We start from the raw sequence: 16,115 nt of genomic DNA, 5'->3' as shown, positions 1-16,115 counted from the left end.
TCAAAGTTGAGGCGGAGTATCTCCCTCATCATTGTCTGACTCCGGTTCAAACATATAGGGCTGAACACCACTATTTTCGCTGTCAGTCATAATGCTTATGTCTAGTTATCTAAAGCGGAGATGTCAAAATGCCGCCCTATTCTGGACACCAGCTCATTTGCATTTAAACACACACACACACAAAACAGCTAGTTTTTATTCCCACCCCAAAATTTGCATTTTCAACATGGTATAATAAATTATCTCTAGGGTATTTTTTAGCTGAAACTTCACAGACACATTCTGGGGACACCAAAGATTTAAATTACATCTTGTGAAAAGGGGCATAATAGGTGCCCTTTAAATCCTATTTTTTAGACCAGTACTTTCCAAGAAACTAATCAGTGCTGAGATTGTATTCTGGATTCAAAATATTCTTCAGTGTTAATCCTTGTTCTCCTATCCTCCTCATTTCCTCCAAAAACACTTCTCCCTACAATTAATTCCTACATGTTCCACTGTTTCTTTCAGTCCACACCATTGGCACAGCCCTGTTGGATGTTTGCATTTTATCTGCATTGTTTTATTTAGACCTGTATGCCCCTGTCTTAGTCCTGATATTATATGCTCATCCCTCCTACTACTTCCACTACATCTTCCCTACCCAACTTTGGCTTGTATTGAATATAAATGTCTTCCTTTATTGTCATTTTCGCAATGTTGTTGTTTCCCATTTGTGTTGCATCTCTTGTTTTCCAATGTCATCTTACTGTACTGTGTCTGTAATCAGGGGTGTAGAGTCCAGGGGGTATATGGGGGAGGTAACCCCCCAATAATCAAAACAAATAATCAACACACAATATTTAAACCATGATCAATGGAAGCATGCTTCACGTTGCAACCCCCCAAAGTTCAAGCCAAATCTACGCCCTTGTCTGTAATAAGCATTTAGCCACCATATTCCCTAACGTTTATAATCACTATTTGTAACCACATGACCAACAAAGGTATGGCATACAAAATCTTATTGGCATTTAAACAGTACAGAAAAGCATGTTGATCAGTACCTAAGCTGAGGCATTCTTTTCTTTTCTTCTCTCTCTCCCAGCCAGGATTAATCTCTACCTGTGATTGGTGTGGCCCAAGAGACAGGAATATAAAACAGACCTTCCCATCTACAGGGGAAGCTTTCCTGTTGTTTCCAATTCTGTTGTTAAACATAACTTTGTTGAAATAAACATATTGCATTCCATTTGCCCTGGGCTTTGATTGCCTTGCGGCTGCATCTGTGCATTATGATAGGAAGGTACTGCTGGTATAATATAAATGGACTATTACGTGGGAAACAAAATGCCAAAATTACAGTTTTAAATTATTAGTAATCATTTTAGAGTCAACCCTTCAAACCTTTTTGAAAAATGGTTTTCTTTTCATAAACTACCAACATCAGAAAAGGGAAAATGTGACACTTGATGACCTGATAAACCATCTAGATTGGATTGGTCAACATTTCTCTTTCTCTTGGGTCTCTTGTCTTTCACACATGACACCTGATGAATGTTACAAACCTGCAAATTTCACAATACATCCCAAACATCCACCATATGAGTAATGAGTATGTGTGGGGATTTAGAAAGAGGATGAGATCATCAGTCTAATGGTCCCTAAACCTTGACCAATTTGTCTTTCATATGAATCAACTTCCCTGCAATGTATTCATGTGTGACGTAGGCAGGCAGAGGTTGTGGATCTATGTGCAGCTTTATTAACAAAACAGGGAAAAACTCAGGACAGGGGGAACAAGGACACCTAGTACAGAGCATAACACATGCAAGAACTAACAAGGAAACAAAGAAACTAAAAGGGCTTATATACAAAAAGGAACAAACAAGGGAATAAGGAACACCTGGGGAAATAATCAGGGAAGGAGAACTAATCAGGGGAAAACCAATCATAAAATGAAACTACAAAGGACTACAAAAACCAAACAGAAAACAGGAACTAAACTAAACTTCAAAATAACAGTACAAAAACAAAAGACAACAGAGAACATGACATCATGAGTACTGAGTAAACAAGAGGAATCAATTTGGAGTAGATGTGAGTGTGATTTAGCATTTTCATTCTTTTTTCAATATGTTTTCAATTAATTATTCTTAAAATATGTAAATAAATGTTAGTTACAGACCATTTTAACAGAGAAAGCACTGCTTTCTAGGGGTGATCACTATGATTGAAACCATGTTTTGAAATCTCGAGAACTTAGCACTCAGTAGTTGCTTTTACAGACAAATATAAAGTTTACAGTCTTGTTTACTGTTTATCTCCATTAGAAAATTTGTTTATCAACCATTAATTGCTAATGTGTTGTCAGGTGAGGCCTCCTATTGAAATGTAGCTTTTTAAAGGGATAGTTCACACATAAATGAAAATTATCTCATCATTTACCATGCCATCCCAGATGTGTATGACTTTCTTTTTCTGCTGAACACAAACAAAGATTTTTGAAGAATATGTCAACTCTGTAGGTCCATACAATGCAAGTGAATGGTGATCAAATCTTTATAGCTCCAAAAGTCAAATATTGGAAACAAAAGGAATCCATAAGACGCCAGTGGTTAAATCAATATCTTCAGAAGCTATATGATAGGTGTGGGGGAGAAAAACTTCACAATTTAAATCCTTTATACCTTAAATCTCCACTTTAACTTTCACATCTGAATGTAAACGTGAAAGTAGAGATTTAGCATAAAAAAGGACTCAATATTGTTCTGTTTCTCACACAAACACCTATCATATTGCTTCAGGATTTGTGTAATTAACCACTGTAGCCATATGGATTACTTTTTTGTTTCCTTTATGTTATTTTTGGAGCTACAAAGGTCTGATCACCATTCATTTGCATTGTATGGACCAACAGAGTTTAGATATTCTTAAAAAAAAATCTTAATTTGTGTTCTGCAGGAGAAAGAAAGCTTAGCTTCTTCATAAGAAATGTAATAGTTTATCTGCCCTTAATTGCTATTGTGATGTCAGAGTAAATGCCATTTCAATGCTACGAACATGGGCTTACTTAGCATAAGCTGTTAAAATGATGTGTTGCCTGTGTAGCTAAGATGTTTGTTTACAGTGTGTTTGTGTGTCAAAGTTCTAAACCCTCACTAAAAACCTCCAACAGTGAAAATAATGACAATGGATCATAATGGGACTTATTGCCATATGTTGTGTTGATCTCACATATGAATCCTAAACAAGTGACCTCTGGTGGTTTACAGGTGACGATTATCATGGTCTCCTCATCACTTCATGAAAATAGAACATGGTGTAGTTCATTGGGTCACATTTTCAGACATTATATATAATAACATGGAGTGGTGGTGGTGTAGTGGCTAAAGCACAGGGCTGTTAATCAGAAGGTTGCTGGTTCGAACCCCACGGCCACCACCATGTGTCCTTGAGCAAGGCACTTAACTCCAGGTTGTTCTGGGGGAATTGTCCCTGTAATATGTGCTCTGTTAGTCGCTTTGGATAAAAGCGTCTGCCAAATGCATAAATGTAAATAACTATATACTGTAATTTCTTTCTTTCTTTTTTGCACCTTTTCTCTCACCTCTCACTCTTCCTCAAACTGCCATAAACACAAGCTCACGTTTGCTTATGCAGTTAAAGGGACGTGTTGCTTGTTTAGTCAAAAAGTGTTTGCGTTCATTGTGTACACAACAGATGTGAGATGATGATCAGAATCTCCATGCGGCTTATCATTTGGTTAGCACGCTTTTCCCCTTGTCTTCACACTAAGTGCTCCATACAATCTATGCCCCAATAAGGAGTGGTGGTGGTGGTGTAGTGGCTAAAGTACTGGGCTGTTAATCAGAAGGTCACAGGTTCTAACCTCATGGCCACCACCATTGTGTCCTTGAGCAAGGCACTTAACTCCAGGTTGCTCCGGGGGGATTGTCCCTGTAATAATTGCACTGTAAGTCGCTTTGGATAAAAGCGTCTGCCAAATGCGTAAATGTTTATTTTTATAAGTTAATAATCCTTTATAATCCTTTATTGTATAAGTTACTGAGGGGGAAATGTCAGGAAGTTGTGAGGCAAGTCACTCAACTGTATAGGCAGTAGACAAAACTCTTCAGGCAACTATGACATTTACAATAAGAGCTGTATATATTTACATATATTAACAATATCTCTTTCATTTAGGTATGTTCAGATTCAGAGGGAATTGACTGAAATTTCAATTAAAAATCCAGCCTATCTGAATCAAAGTAAACTGACAAGACACTGATCTTCTATAGATAGATAGATCTATCTATCTATCTATCTATAGAAGAGCATGTTGGCACGTGTGGAGGCATCATGCTATTCTCCTCGGCATCCACGCATAACTCACCACGTGCCCCACTAAGAGGGAACCACATTATAGCAACCACAATGTGGTTACCCCATGTGACTCTACCCTCCCTACGCCAATTTGGTTGCTTAGGAGACCTGGCTGAAGTCACTTAGCATGCACTGGATTCGAACTCGCGACTCCAGGGGTGGTAGTCAGGGTCTTTACTAGCTGAGCTACCCTTTGTTCTCACTTTCTTAGAATTCTGTTTTACTCTTAATACTAGATTTGATCATGGAAATATGGAATTGAAAGAAGGTGGAGTAGAAACTGCTACAACTTTTTGGATATTACCATCAATCATGTGAGACCACTTACAGTCGGATGATGCGTAACTCTCAAGTGGTTAGTTTCTATTTGTGACCTCACATCTGATCGGCTAATGTGATTATATAATCAGTGTAAACATAGTGACTGGGGGACAACCTCTTCTGTTGATCTGTCTGTCTGCCTTTAGTGTACGTGGCTGGCTGTATGTTGATGTGTGTCTTGAATGGCTGTGCAACAGTTGGCCTTATGAATTATTTGTATGGCATGATTGCATCTCATTTTACAGCTCTATTATTTGATCTCTCTGCTCTCACCTTCCCTCTGCATTCCTATTGTGTGTCTCTAATGGAGCATGCAATCCAGTGCTCTGCTTCCATATCTGACCCATGACCTGAAGGGTCCCGCCTCTGCTGTCTGGATCAGGCTTGCCCATCATCATTCTTGCTCTGTTCCACTGTCTACTGCTCTTCTTCTCTTTAATCCACTCCATCACACATATTTTTTTTTCCATATTTCCACTTTCTATATCCTTTCCCACAATCTCACTCCCTAAACTATCTTTCTTACTTTTGTACTTGTCTAACTTTCTCATCCAAATATCCTGTTTTTAAATGTTGTATAATTCTTCAACTACAATATCTAAGAATCTCCTCATATCATTTCCCCTTTTATTTATATCTTTTTGTTCTCTCTATCTCTTTCTCTATTTTGCTAATACATACACTCTCCCTTCTGTCGCTCTCTCTTATCCAGTCTTGCTTTCTCCTCGCTTCATTCCCCCTTTTCTTATTTCACCTCCTCCTCCTCTCTTCACCTGTTGACTTTCACATAATAAAGTCCTATCAGTCCCTCAACATCCATTTGCACACACTCATATCTCTTTTTCTTTCTTGCCCTCAGCAAGATGCTTAATCTGCGGGCAGCGACAAGACAGTTTACCCCAGAGGTGCGAGAGCCTGGGATGTGGATCTGGAGGGTGGAGAAGATGAAGGCTGTGCTTCTTGATTCATTGCAGCAGGGTATCTTCTACAACGGAGATGCATACATTGTCCTCAGCAACTGGGGCAAGAATGGAAGTGACCTGCACATGTGGATGGGTGTGTAATGTGTGTAATTGTAATTGTTATATGAGCTGTTTTGAGAATAAATGGGGATTTGTTATGTTCAATTACTATGTATTATGAACCTGTATGTGCTACATAGAAATTATCTATACTAAAATAGTGTACTAATCAAAGGAATTGTTCACACAAAAATGAAAATCCCGATGTTGTTCCAAACTGTATATTAAAGTCTTTCTTTGGTAGAACACAAAAGGAGATGTTAGGCAGAGTGTTAGCTGCAGTAACAGCCACATTCATTGCTTCCATTTTTCATAGCATGAAAGTTAATGGTGAATGAATATAACTTGCCAAACTTTGTGTTCGACAGAAGAAAAAATTATATGGGTTTGGAACAACATGAGACTAAGTAACTACTGTGTCCCTTTAAGTAACAGAGGGTCCTCGGGTGCTGTTTGTATACATGTTTTAACATTGGAATGTTATGGAATCACATGTTTTTAAAGGTGAAAAGTCATCACGGGATGAGCAGGGTGCTTGTGCCATGCTTGCCACTCAATTAGACAGCTACTTGGGTGGAGAGCCAGTACAACACCGACAGGTGCAAGGCTACGAGTCACCTGAATTCATGAGACTCTTTCCGAAAGGAGTCAGCTACAAGGTGAGAGAGAGAGGAGGGACAGCAATACTGATATACAAAGCCAAAATGCAGCAACAATGTCAAAACTGAATCAGAGAAAAATGGTGTCATAGTTTTCTGATGGCATGAGGTTATTTGCACTCTAGAGCAAATAGTGACAGATACTGTTACACCCCTGTTTAAATACTAATATACAGTATAGTGGCATCACTGCAGCATTTTTATTGTGTTTATTTAGATTCCCTCAGACACCATATGCCAACCAAAACCTAACCATACCTTACAAAAATTAACCATGGTTTTAATAACCATAGGATCATCATGGTATTTTGTAATAAAATCATAATAACCACAAAATTAAACATGGTTACTATATTTGAAACATATTACTGTTGAAACACCATGGTTCATTGCTTAAAAACTACAGTTTGTGCCAAAAAACCTGGTTACTACAATATTACTATAGGAAAACCAAGGTTAATTTTATCCAGATCAAACTCTTCTCTATACACCTCAACCTTTACTGTGACCAAATCACTGTGAATAATCACTTTTATTTCTTTTCATAAGTAGAACTACAGGAAAATTAAGAATGGAGACATGGGGAAAAGTATGTCAGAAAGCGAGATTTGAACCCGTATTGTCAGCATTACCAATCATCTTCAAAATAATTTTTCGGTATACTCTGAGCTACTGCAGCAACACAGACTATTCCACCAGATTATTGGAGTGAAAATAATCACTCTCCGTTCTCTATTTTCCTAACCAATGAAACGTTTAACCCGTTAACCTGTTCAATGTCTCTGCCCCATCGCTAAAAATTCAAATATGCCCGCCTTTATTTGACCAGCAGTTGACCCCTAAGAAATTTGTTGTGGCTGTCTTTAGCTTGGTCTCAACAATGGTGGGCGGAGTAGTGTTAATAGGCAGTTTTTTGATTGTCCAGTCAAATGTGGATTTAAAATAGTCTCAAGCCATTCGAGTCTGAGCATAGTTGAGCTAAACTCATCCGTCATGGGAAAGATCAGAGTCTAAGAGGCCTGAATTTGGTCATAACTCAATTTTGAAAAATTATATAGTTACTGCATTTTGCAACAGCACAATAGAAATAAAACAATAAAAAGGCCAAGGATGTAAGATTGTACACTATAGAAACACGCTCTCACTGGTTTCTCCTTCTATTTAAGGAGGGAGGGGTGGAGTCCGGATTCAAGAGTGCCAGGTCCAGGATTGGCCCAGTTACTCATCTGTATCAGGTCAAAGGAAAGAAAAACATTCGAGCCAGAGAGGTGGAGCTTAGCTGGGGGAGCTTCAACAAAGGAGACTGTTTTGTACTTGATATAGGAGAGGTGTGTGAGTATATGTGTGTGTGAATAATCAAAACAGTAAAAGGCCAATTACAAATTTTATGATGTTGTCTCTTACTCTGTAAAAAGTGGTAACCTGCAGTTTTGACCTTAAAGGGATAGTTCCCCCCAAAATGTAAGCTATCTCATTATTTACTCCCCCTCATGATATCCCAGATGTGTATGACTTTCTTTCTTCACCAGGACAGATTTGAAGAAAAATAGAAAATACCTAAGCTCAGTAGGTCCTTAAAATGCAAGTTTTGATGCTCAAAAACACATTCAGTCAGCATAAACATCATCCATTTGACACCCGCTAGTAAATTAATGTCTTCTAAAGCGACACGATCACATTTGGTGCGAAAAAGATAAATATTTAAGTACTTTTTAAACTCTAAATCATGCTTTTGTTCTGCAGCGTTATGCGTTTGTGACGTAATCACATTGGCATTTGAAACTAATGAGAACTGATACACGTGCGACACAGCCGGATGTGCAACGCTGTTTACAACTGTGTATGAGGAATACTGTACAGAAGTTCTTTGTTGGATTTAGTTTAAATCTGTACTTATCTTTTTAGACTTATGATGACAATGTTATGTCCTTCGCTGCATCAGGCGAGTGGTCAGTGGATGATGCTACCGCCCCTCCCCCCAGTGAGGGCAAGGAGTGTGTATACGACACTGACAAGGAGATGCTTCATGTCCTTTCAAAGGCGGTCGAAGAGCTTGACATCAAATGGTCTCCTCCAGAGGAACCTACACAATCTCGCCTTGATGAATGGTTCCTGCAGTCCGAATGCCATCAAGCGACCCCGTCTTGTAGATCTGCCCCATTCTTCCCTGAAGTTCATAACTAACTGTCAAAATCCTGGCGCTCCCAATTCAGCTCGCCCGCACAGCAATTACATCCTGTGCAATGTGGACTGAAGAGGCGGTAGTGGCACATTTATGCCCGGTGAGTAGTAGGGCATGGAACTCACTCTCCATTCATCTTTCTAAGTCATGTCGATTAACGTCCGCACTGGCTGGAAGAGCATACTCAGTGGCTGGTCCAAACTAGTTCAGCAATCCACGCAATGACGGTGTTCCAAGTTTTCCAAGCTAAGCTCCTCTAACAAATGGAGGAGCAAGGCTACAATCCAAAGCCGTTCAAAGAGCTCTGCACAGCTATGGACTTAGTGCTGCGAACCACAAAAGTCACTGCACAGGCCATTAGCAAGTTAATGAGCAACTTGGTGTTTTTGGATCGTCACATATGGCTGACCCTCACGGAAATGCATGACGTGGGAAAAGCTGCTCTATTTGATGCTCTGGTGTCTCCAGCCGGCCTTTTCAGAGGCTCTGTGAATAGAATTGCTGAGCGCTACATCACGACTCAGCAACAATCACAGGCTATGAGACATTTTATGCCAAAACAGAGCAGTAATTTATCACAACCGGCTCATTCTCACTCTGTCTTGGTCCAGTGCCCAGCTATAAAACCCATACCAGCTGCCTTTGCCCATTATGCACAACTGTGAGTGGTGCATTATATCATGTATGAACATACAAAGATTGCAAAAAGAGTACAGCGCTCACACGAGATGTTTCACACTATTTTCCAATAAGAGCTTTCCGATTCCAAAGCCCACACATCAGCTACTTTGCTGCTTCCAACTGCTTCCCAATGACAAAGATTGTAAAAAATAGTATAACGCTCGTACAAGATGCTCATACTTTTTCAATAAAGGCTTTCTCACTTCAAAGCCCACATATTTTGAACAACCTTGTAATGAATTAAAAAGATTGAAAAAAGATCACAGCGATCGTTACACATGCATGAGATGCTCACACTTTTCAATAAAGTGCTTTCCTACTTCAAAGCCTCACATTATGTGCAACCACATCCCAGTGGTGAGCGGTGCATTATATCATGTTATGAACATACTAATTTGCCCTCTGTCCCATTACGTGGACGCGTGGCGAGCTCTTACTGGCATTCCGACTGGGTGCTCAAAAAACAATCAACATGGTTATACGATCAAGTTTGCACGTCAGCCACCTCGTTTCAGTGGTGCTCTGTCTTCAACGGTTCTGTCCGAAGACGCGCCATTGTTATGAGCCAAAATGCACAATCTTCTTGCAAAGAACACGACAGAAGTTGTTTCATATTAATTAAGAAGCCAACTGTCCCACTGCAAGAATGCGTGGCAAGTCCACGCGGATGTGTCAGAGCTGGTTTTAACTACGATCGAGCACAGTCTGTGGTCTGACCACACAATAGGCCTATGCCAGTGTTGCATGCACAGACCATGACAGACACAGTGGGATTAACAGCTGTTAATTCCTCATTCTGGAGAGGGAAGGGTGGCTTCGGCCCATTCTAGTTCTGAGACGCTTCAATCTTGTGCTTGAAGCGTGTGCTTAAATAGTGTGCTCGCGACGCGCCTATTCAAAATGTTAACTCAGAAACAGATTTTATCGCTCATCCATCCTCAGGACTGATTTGCGTCAATAGATCTGAAGGACATGTGCTTCATGTACCAATTACACAGCGTTAGAGGCAGCTTTTTAGATTTGCGATCGAGGGAACTTCGTATCAAGTTAAAGTCCTTAATTTCAGTCTGTCTCTGGCTCCCCACATGTTCACGAAATGTATCGACGTGGCACTCGCCCTATTGAAGGTATGTTTTGAATTACCTCAGCGATTGGTTATTACTAGCCAATCAGAGGCACAACTGAGCAAACACAGACTTGCTGCTTTGCAATATAGAAAATCTGGTCTAATGTCAACTGGCGAAAAGCACACATTTCCCCAGCCAGTAAATCTCCTTTTTAGGAGTTCATGAGTGCTCACCTCATGAACGCCCATGTACAGACCATTCTTCGGTGTCTGTATCAGTTCAAACTGACGTTTTCATTCTGATATTGTCAATCACCACATTCTGATTTGTTCGGACAACACAACAGTAGTGACGCATATTACCATGACATGCTGGCCCACATATGGCCAGCGAAACGCAAGTATGTGCTTCCCCTGTGTGCCTCCTTTATTCTGTCATCAGCAAAGTCCAAGTGGACATGGACACATTTCTGTTAATTGTGCCGAAATGGCCCAATCAGCCATGGTTTCCAGAAATGATAGAGATGTTATACAGCTTGCCATGGGAAATACCGCTGAGGAGGGATCTCCTCTCTCAGGTGCAAGGCACAATCTGGCATCCAAAGCCCAAGCTGTGGAACCTGCATCTGTGGCCCTTACGCTAAACATATCAGAACTGATGCTTTCAGTCATGAACACCATTTTAAAGGTCAGAGCTCCATCCACGAGACACCTCTATGCTCTAAAATGGAATGTGTTCACTGATTGGTGTCTTTCCATGGCAAAGTTAACTGCCCTATACATGAAATTCTCATATTTCTTCAAGAGCAATTAGACGCAGGACCCACTCAATCAACACTCAAAGTTTATGTGGCGACTCTATCTGCGTATCATGCCTGAAGTCAGCACCCCTATATGCAAGCATGATTTAATCATAAAGTTTCATAGAGGAGCAAGATAATGAAATGCAGCTTGGCCGGCTACAGTCCCTACTTGGGACCTAACTTTGGTCCTAGAAGCACTTGCAGGGCCCCCCTTCGAGCCTTTGGATTCTGTTGATTTGCGCAGACTCTCCATTAAGACCACACTACTGCTGGCTTTGGCCTCAGTAAAACGGGTCAGTGACTTACATATACTTCATGGGTGGGTTCACCAATTTACAGTATCTTTTCCAGTGATTTATTTGATGTAGAGGTTGATGTAGAGGACACCTTAGCCTAGCAAACATACAAAATCAGGAGTTTGGCCTCTGTCTTTCAAAAGCAACTGTCAAACCCAAAAAAGTCTATGTGCCTAAGGTTCTAACCACGGCCTTCAGAGCGCAGGTGGTTCACCTTCAAGCTTTCTTCCCTCCTCCATTTATTTCGGATGAGGAACAATCCTGGCATTTGTTATGGATGCACGAAAGAAATGTCCACCTCCAAGCAAAGACATTCTAACTGGATTGTTGATACGATTGCCCTGTCTTACAAGTCATAGAGAAATATCTGCCCAATTGGTGTTAAAGCACACTCAACTAGAGGCATAGCCTCCTTATGGGCATGGAAAAATGGTGTGTCTTTACAAGATATGTTTTGCAACAGGATGGTCTTCTCAAAACACATTCGCAAGGTTTTACAACCTAGACGTAACGTCTCTCTCAAAAGTCCTCTGTTTAGAGCGCTTGCTATTTCATTTGCCAAACATATACTTATGCCTCTCCCCATAGGTACGGGCTCCCCATCAGTTAATACAACTGCCTGCACCGGCCCATTGTAATTTACCATTAAGTCACAAGCACTTTCATTATAAATAAGCTCCCTACCCAACTGGGTTCGTGAAGGGGTTAATTCATACTATAATACTGTAGTTCATATATTCATTCTGAGTGCTCCCCTCCTGGCCAAACATGAGGGTCACTCACTTGTGGCATGCTCCTGTCGGTCGCCATCCCACAGGACTGCAGCATCATGTTTCCTCTCTGGAAGGTTGTGTTGTGTAGTGCGGCATGATGGGATTCTGTTCTCCATATGTGTTAGCACGCATGCCAAGTGTACTGAGTCATAAGGTACATACAAAACCTTGGTTCCTTGAGATGAAGAGAACGAGACATTGCGAACGCTGGCCACACTACAAGAATCAGAGTTCTTCTGAGGTGCGAGCGATATGCTCCTTGTCCCTCAGTCACAAAATTCAGAGGAATGGTTTGTGGTGCACAAACTTCTGCTTTTATAGTGGACAGCTTGGAGATAGCCAATATTAGAATATTGCCGTTATTGTAGAAAGGTTTCAACAAGGTCGTGTGGAAGGACATTCCCATATGCGTTAGCACAAAATGTCTCGTTCCTTTCATCTCAGGGAATCAAGTTTAAGTACATAACCAAGATGTTTTCCCAGTCCACACTACAACGCGAAGACAGTGTTTTCAAATTTGGAGAGCGTTTTCAAAAAGCTCAGTTTTCGCTGACAAAAACGCTGCCTCAGTGTGGACATAAGGCCAAAACATAGAGAAAAGGATGCGTTTTCAAATGAAAATGTGTTAGTGTGGACGTAGCTTTCACAAAGCAAATAAAAGCTGAAAACACAACGTAATGAAACCACAACAACAAAATTAAGCCACAACATAATGGAAATTAACAACAGCAAAGCAGAAAAACCACATCATATAGTTTTGATGTGGTTTATTTTGTTGTTTTTTCAAGCTTTGTTTGCTTTGCTAATTTTGTTGTGTATTGAACCCACCATAGTTATTTCATGTGTATATTACATATATTACATTAAGTTATATGGTGAGAGGATATAACAAAATGTGTGTATATTCTCAGACCATAGTCGCATGGAGCGGTTCCAAAGCCAACATGTTTGAGCGACAGAAGGTCCGTGAGATTGCAATGCTGATCAGAGACACAGAAAGGAATGGAAAATCTCACATCATTGATGTGACGGAAGGAGAGGAACCACTAGAGATGGTTCAGGTGACACACACACACACAACATTCACACTAATGTACTTTCACCAGAAAGAAATGGCACTATTTGTACATTCATGCAAAGTTTCTTAGGTCTGTAAAAGTCCAAAAGTCTGTAAGGACATTGACAAATGTTGTATTAAATTAGAAAAGAATGCAAAACAGAAGCAGTTTATAGTGGGACTAGTGGTCTCAGACTTTTGGACTCCATTGTAAATGAATAACTAGAAAAGTTAACAGCATCTCTCTATCTACTTGAAAGGTGCTTGGTCCAATCCCAGCTCTGAAGGACAGCACAACAGAAGAAGACACTGAAGCAGACATTTCTAATTCTGCTTCACTTTTCAAGGTCAGGTCTCTCTTGTAGTGGCCCCTGTTTTAGAGATATTTCGACATGATCATGAGCAGAGGGTACTTAGAATAGCAAGTAATATGATTGGTGATAGCCACCGTGTGCTTCATGATGTGTATAAACTTATGTCCCGACACAGACTTTCAAGTCTATTTTCATTCCAAGGTTTTGTACTGTGAAACTGAGATGTTGCACTTAAAATAATGTTATGTGTTCCCTGTCTGTCGGTCACTTCGACGTGTGTGGAATAAGCGACACTAGGGGTCTCTCTTGAGAGCCTCGCGCACCTCTGAACTTGAGAAAAGGCCAATGAGAAATTGGCAGACAGAATTTGCATGTCCTGCCCCCAACGTCACAACGTCTTGTTCCCTCCATCAGGGAACAGAGGTTACAATAGTAACCTAGACAACTTGTATAGTAGACAACGATGACATGTTGTACTAATGTCTTGCACTGTATGATTACCTAGATGATTTATTTTGATATGTCGTATTAATGAACTGTGTATATGTTAATTTAGTTATTGTATGTTTGGATGAGAGGACAGTAATTCTGACGTAAAGGAAATTTCAGAGGAACTGGACAAAAAAAAAAATTATTATTATTGTGAGAATCAATAAAATGTGTTAATCGGAAAAAAAGATCATGTATTAGGCTTCAAATGTAATTCATATAAGGGGAAAGAATAATATCTCACAATGTTTCTTTCTCAGGTGTCTAATGCAACAGGCCAAATGACCTTGACAACACTGTGTGATAGAGGACCTTTCGGTCAAGAGCTGTTGGGGAAGGATGACTGCTTCATACTAGACAATGGGTCTAATGGGAAGATCTATGTTTGGAAAGGTAAATTGTGTCTCTGAGAGAAAACAGTGAGAAACACTGAAAAAGTCCCACATAAAAAGTCCTTGCCTTTATTTATTGATTGACAGGGAATGGCGCCAATGCAGAGGAGAAGAGAGTTGCCCTGAAGGTGGCAGATGAGTTTATCACAAAAATGAACTATCCCAGGATGAGAACACAGGTACACTAAGTAGCAGTAAAAAATTTTTTATAATAATTCTACTCTCGGTTACAGAACTATGATGTCATAGGGCATCTTTTACCATAGTGTGTCTGAGAACAAAAATGTCAATGTATCTTGTGTAATCTCAAAATATCATGGCAGCAGACTGCATGAGAAATTTGGACTTTTCTTAACAAATGTGCTCAGTACAAATGCTTTTGTTTAATCAATGCAATTTTTTTTTTCACCAACTGCAAAAATTCTTGTTAAGAGAACTACTGATTTTATGTTCACTCAACTATCAACTCACATTGCAAGAACTTTCATTTTGTCACCATTTAAGTAAAGTTAACTGCAATCTTTTGCAGAAGAGAGAATTATATTTTGCAAGGCAAGACAATACATTCAAATGTTTAGCATAAACACACAATAGAGCGCAACCCCTTTACACACAAACCTCAATAATGGTGACAATCAACAAATCTCATTAAGTCACAAGACTAGATACTTACATTACCACACAACAATTAACTAACAGTAACACCAAAAAACAACAACATCACCAAAAATGAAGTCAGTAAACAGCTAAAAGTAAGCCCATAACACTAACCGCATAATTTATTCATATTAAAATGCATGCTGGGAACTTGCAAATCAGCAACATTGTTCAATATGAAATTGTTTGTTCAAACAACTCTTGTTAGGCTAGCTGGGACAACAGTTGGGGGAATACTGTTGGTCTAACAAAAAAAAAAGAATCCCATAAGCTGCTTAAAATGCAGTTACATTTTTTACAGTGCAGTCTTCTGCTTTCCTTCTTGTCCTTAGGTGGAAATTCTTCCTCAAGGCCGTGAATCTGTCCTCTTCAAACAGTTTTTCAAGAGCTGGAGTTAAATACACATACCAAGATATGGGGTGCATAGAAACTGTGACTAATTTTGTATAACCACATAGCATATTAGCCATGTGTAATTTTACCTGCCTGTAAAGACTCTTTGCTGTTAGCCAAAAGATTGCTGTTTAATCCTAGGCAATGAGAAGGCCCTTTGTCATTTTGTATGCATTTCTATTAATTTTCTGGTACATACGTTACATCTTGCATTTAAAAAAAAAAGTCTATAACCCAACAGTCAGTTGTTGTTGTTTTTGATTATTTATTTTTTGAGTTCAAAATTCAGATTTTATTAAATCACATGACCTCCATCAACCACTTCTGTAGAATGAGCACCAAATTGGCCCTAATTCAAATACAATGCATACAGGACATCGCACACCAATGCTTATATAACCAAGTATGATCATCTGTGTGATCATCCTTTATCTAGGACAGGTGCATGTTTGCTAGGCTAAGGTGACCTCTACATCAACCTCTACATCAAATAAATCACTGGAAAGGATACTGTAAATTGGTGAACCCACCCATGAATGTGTGGAAAATTGCAGTCCTCCAGTCATTGACTAATTCAGCCAGTCCAGCAGTTCCCTTACTATTATTAGTCTAAGAAACAAATAGGTGGGTATCACATTCACTCAC

The 16,115-nt window shown here is 39.8% G+C and overlaps 1 protein-coding gene across 1 annotated transcript; it reads left to right on the top strand.

Moving 5' to 3' along the window:
• Window positions 1-5,549: 5,549 nt before the first annotated feature.
• On the top strand, window positions 5,550-15,527 carry LOC127643193 (macrophage-capping protein-like). Its single transcript, XM_052125819.1, has 8 exons — window positions 5,550-5,742; window positions 6,213-6,367; window positions 7,534-7,695; window positions 13,080-13,229; window positions 13,486-13,572; window positions 14,289-14,421; window positions 14,508-14,599; window positions 15,410-15,527. Exons 1-8 carry the CDS (start codon window positions 5,550-5,552, stop codon window positions 15,473-15,475), a joined length of 1,038 nt encoding a protein of 345 aa, XP_051981779.1. The 3' UTR covers window positions 15,476-15,527.
• Window positions 15,528-16,115: the final 588 nt, after the last annotated feature.

The sequence above is a fragment of the Xyrauchen texanus genome, chromosome 4 (assembly GCF_025860055.1).
Source record: "Xyrauchen texanus isolate HMW12.3.18 chromosome 4, RBS_HiC_50CHRs, whole genome shotgun sequence".
NCBI lineage: Eukaryota > Metazoa > Chordata > Actinopteri > Cypriniformes > Catostomidae > Xyrauchen > Xyrauchen texanus.
This window is presented reverse-complemented; position numbering and strand designations above follow the sequence as displayed.

Excerpts from the sequence above, each read along its gene's own strand:
- LOC127643193 (XM_052125819.1), top strand. The coding sequence starts at position 5,550 with ATGCTTAATCTGCGGGCAGCGACAAGACAGTTTACCCCAGAGGTGCGA. Across the intron at positions 6,368-7,533 it reads CGAAAGGAGTCAGCTACAAG|GAGGGAGGGGTGGAGTCCGG; the intron begins GTGAGAGAGAGA and ends CTTCTATTTAAG. Across the intron at positions 14,422-14,507 it reads GAAGATCTATGTTTGGAAAG|GGAATGGCGCCAATGCAGAG; the intron begins GTAAATTGTGTC and ends ATTGATTGACAG.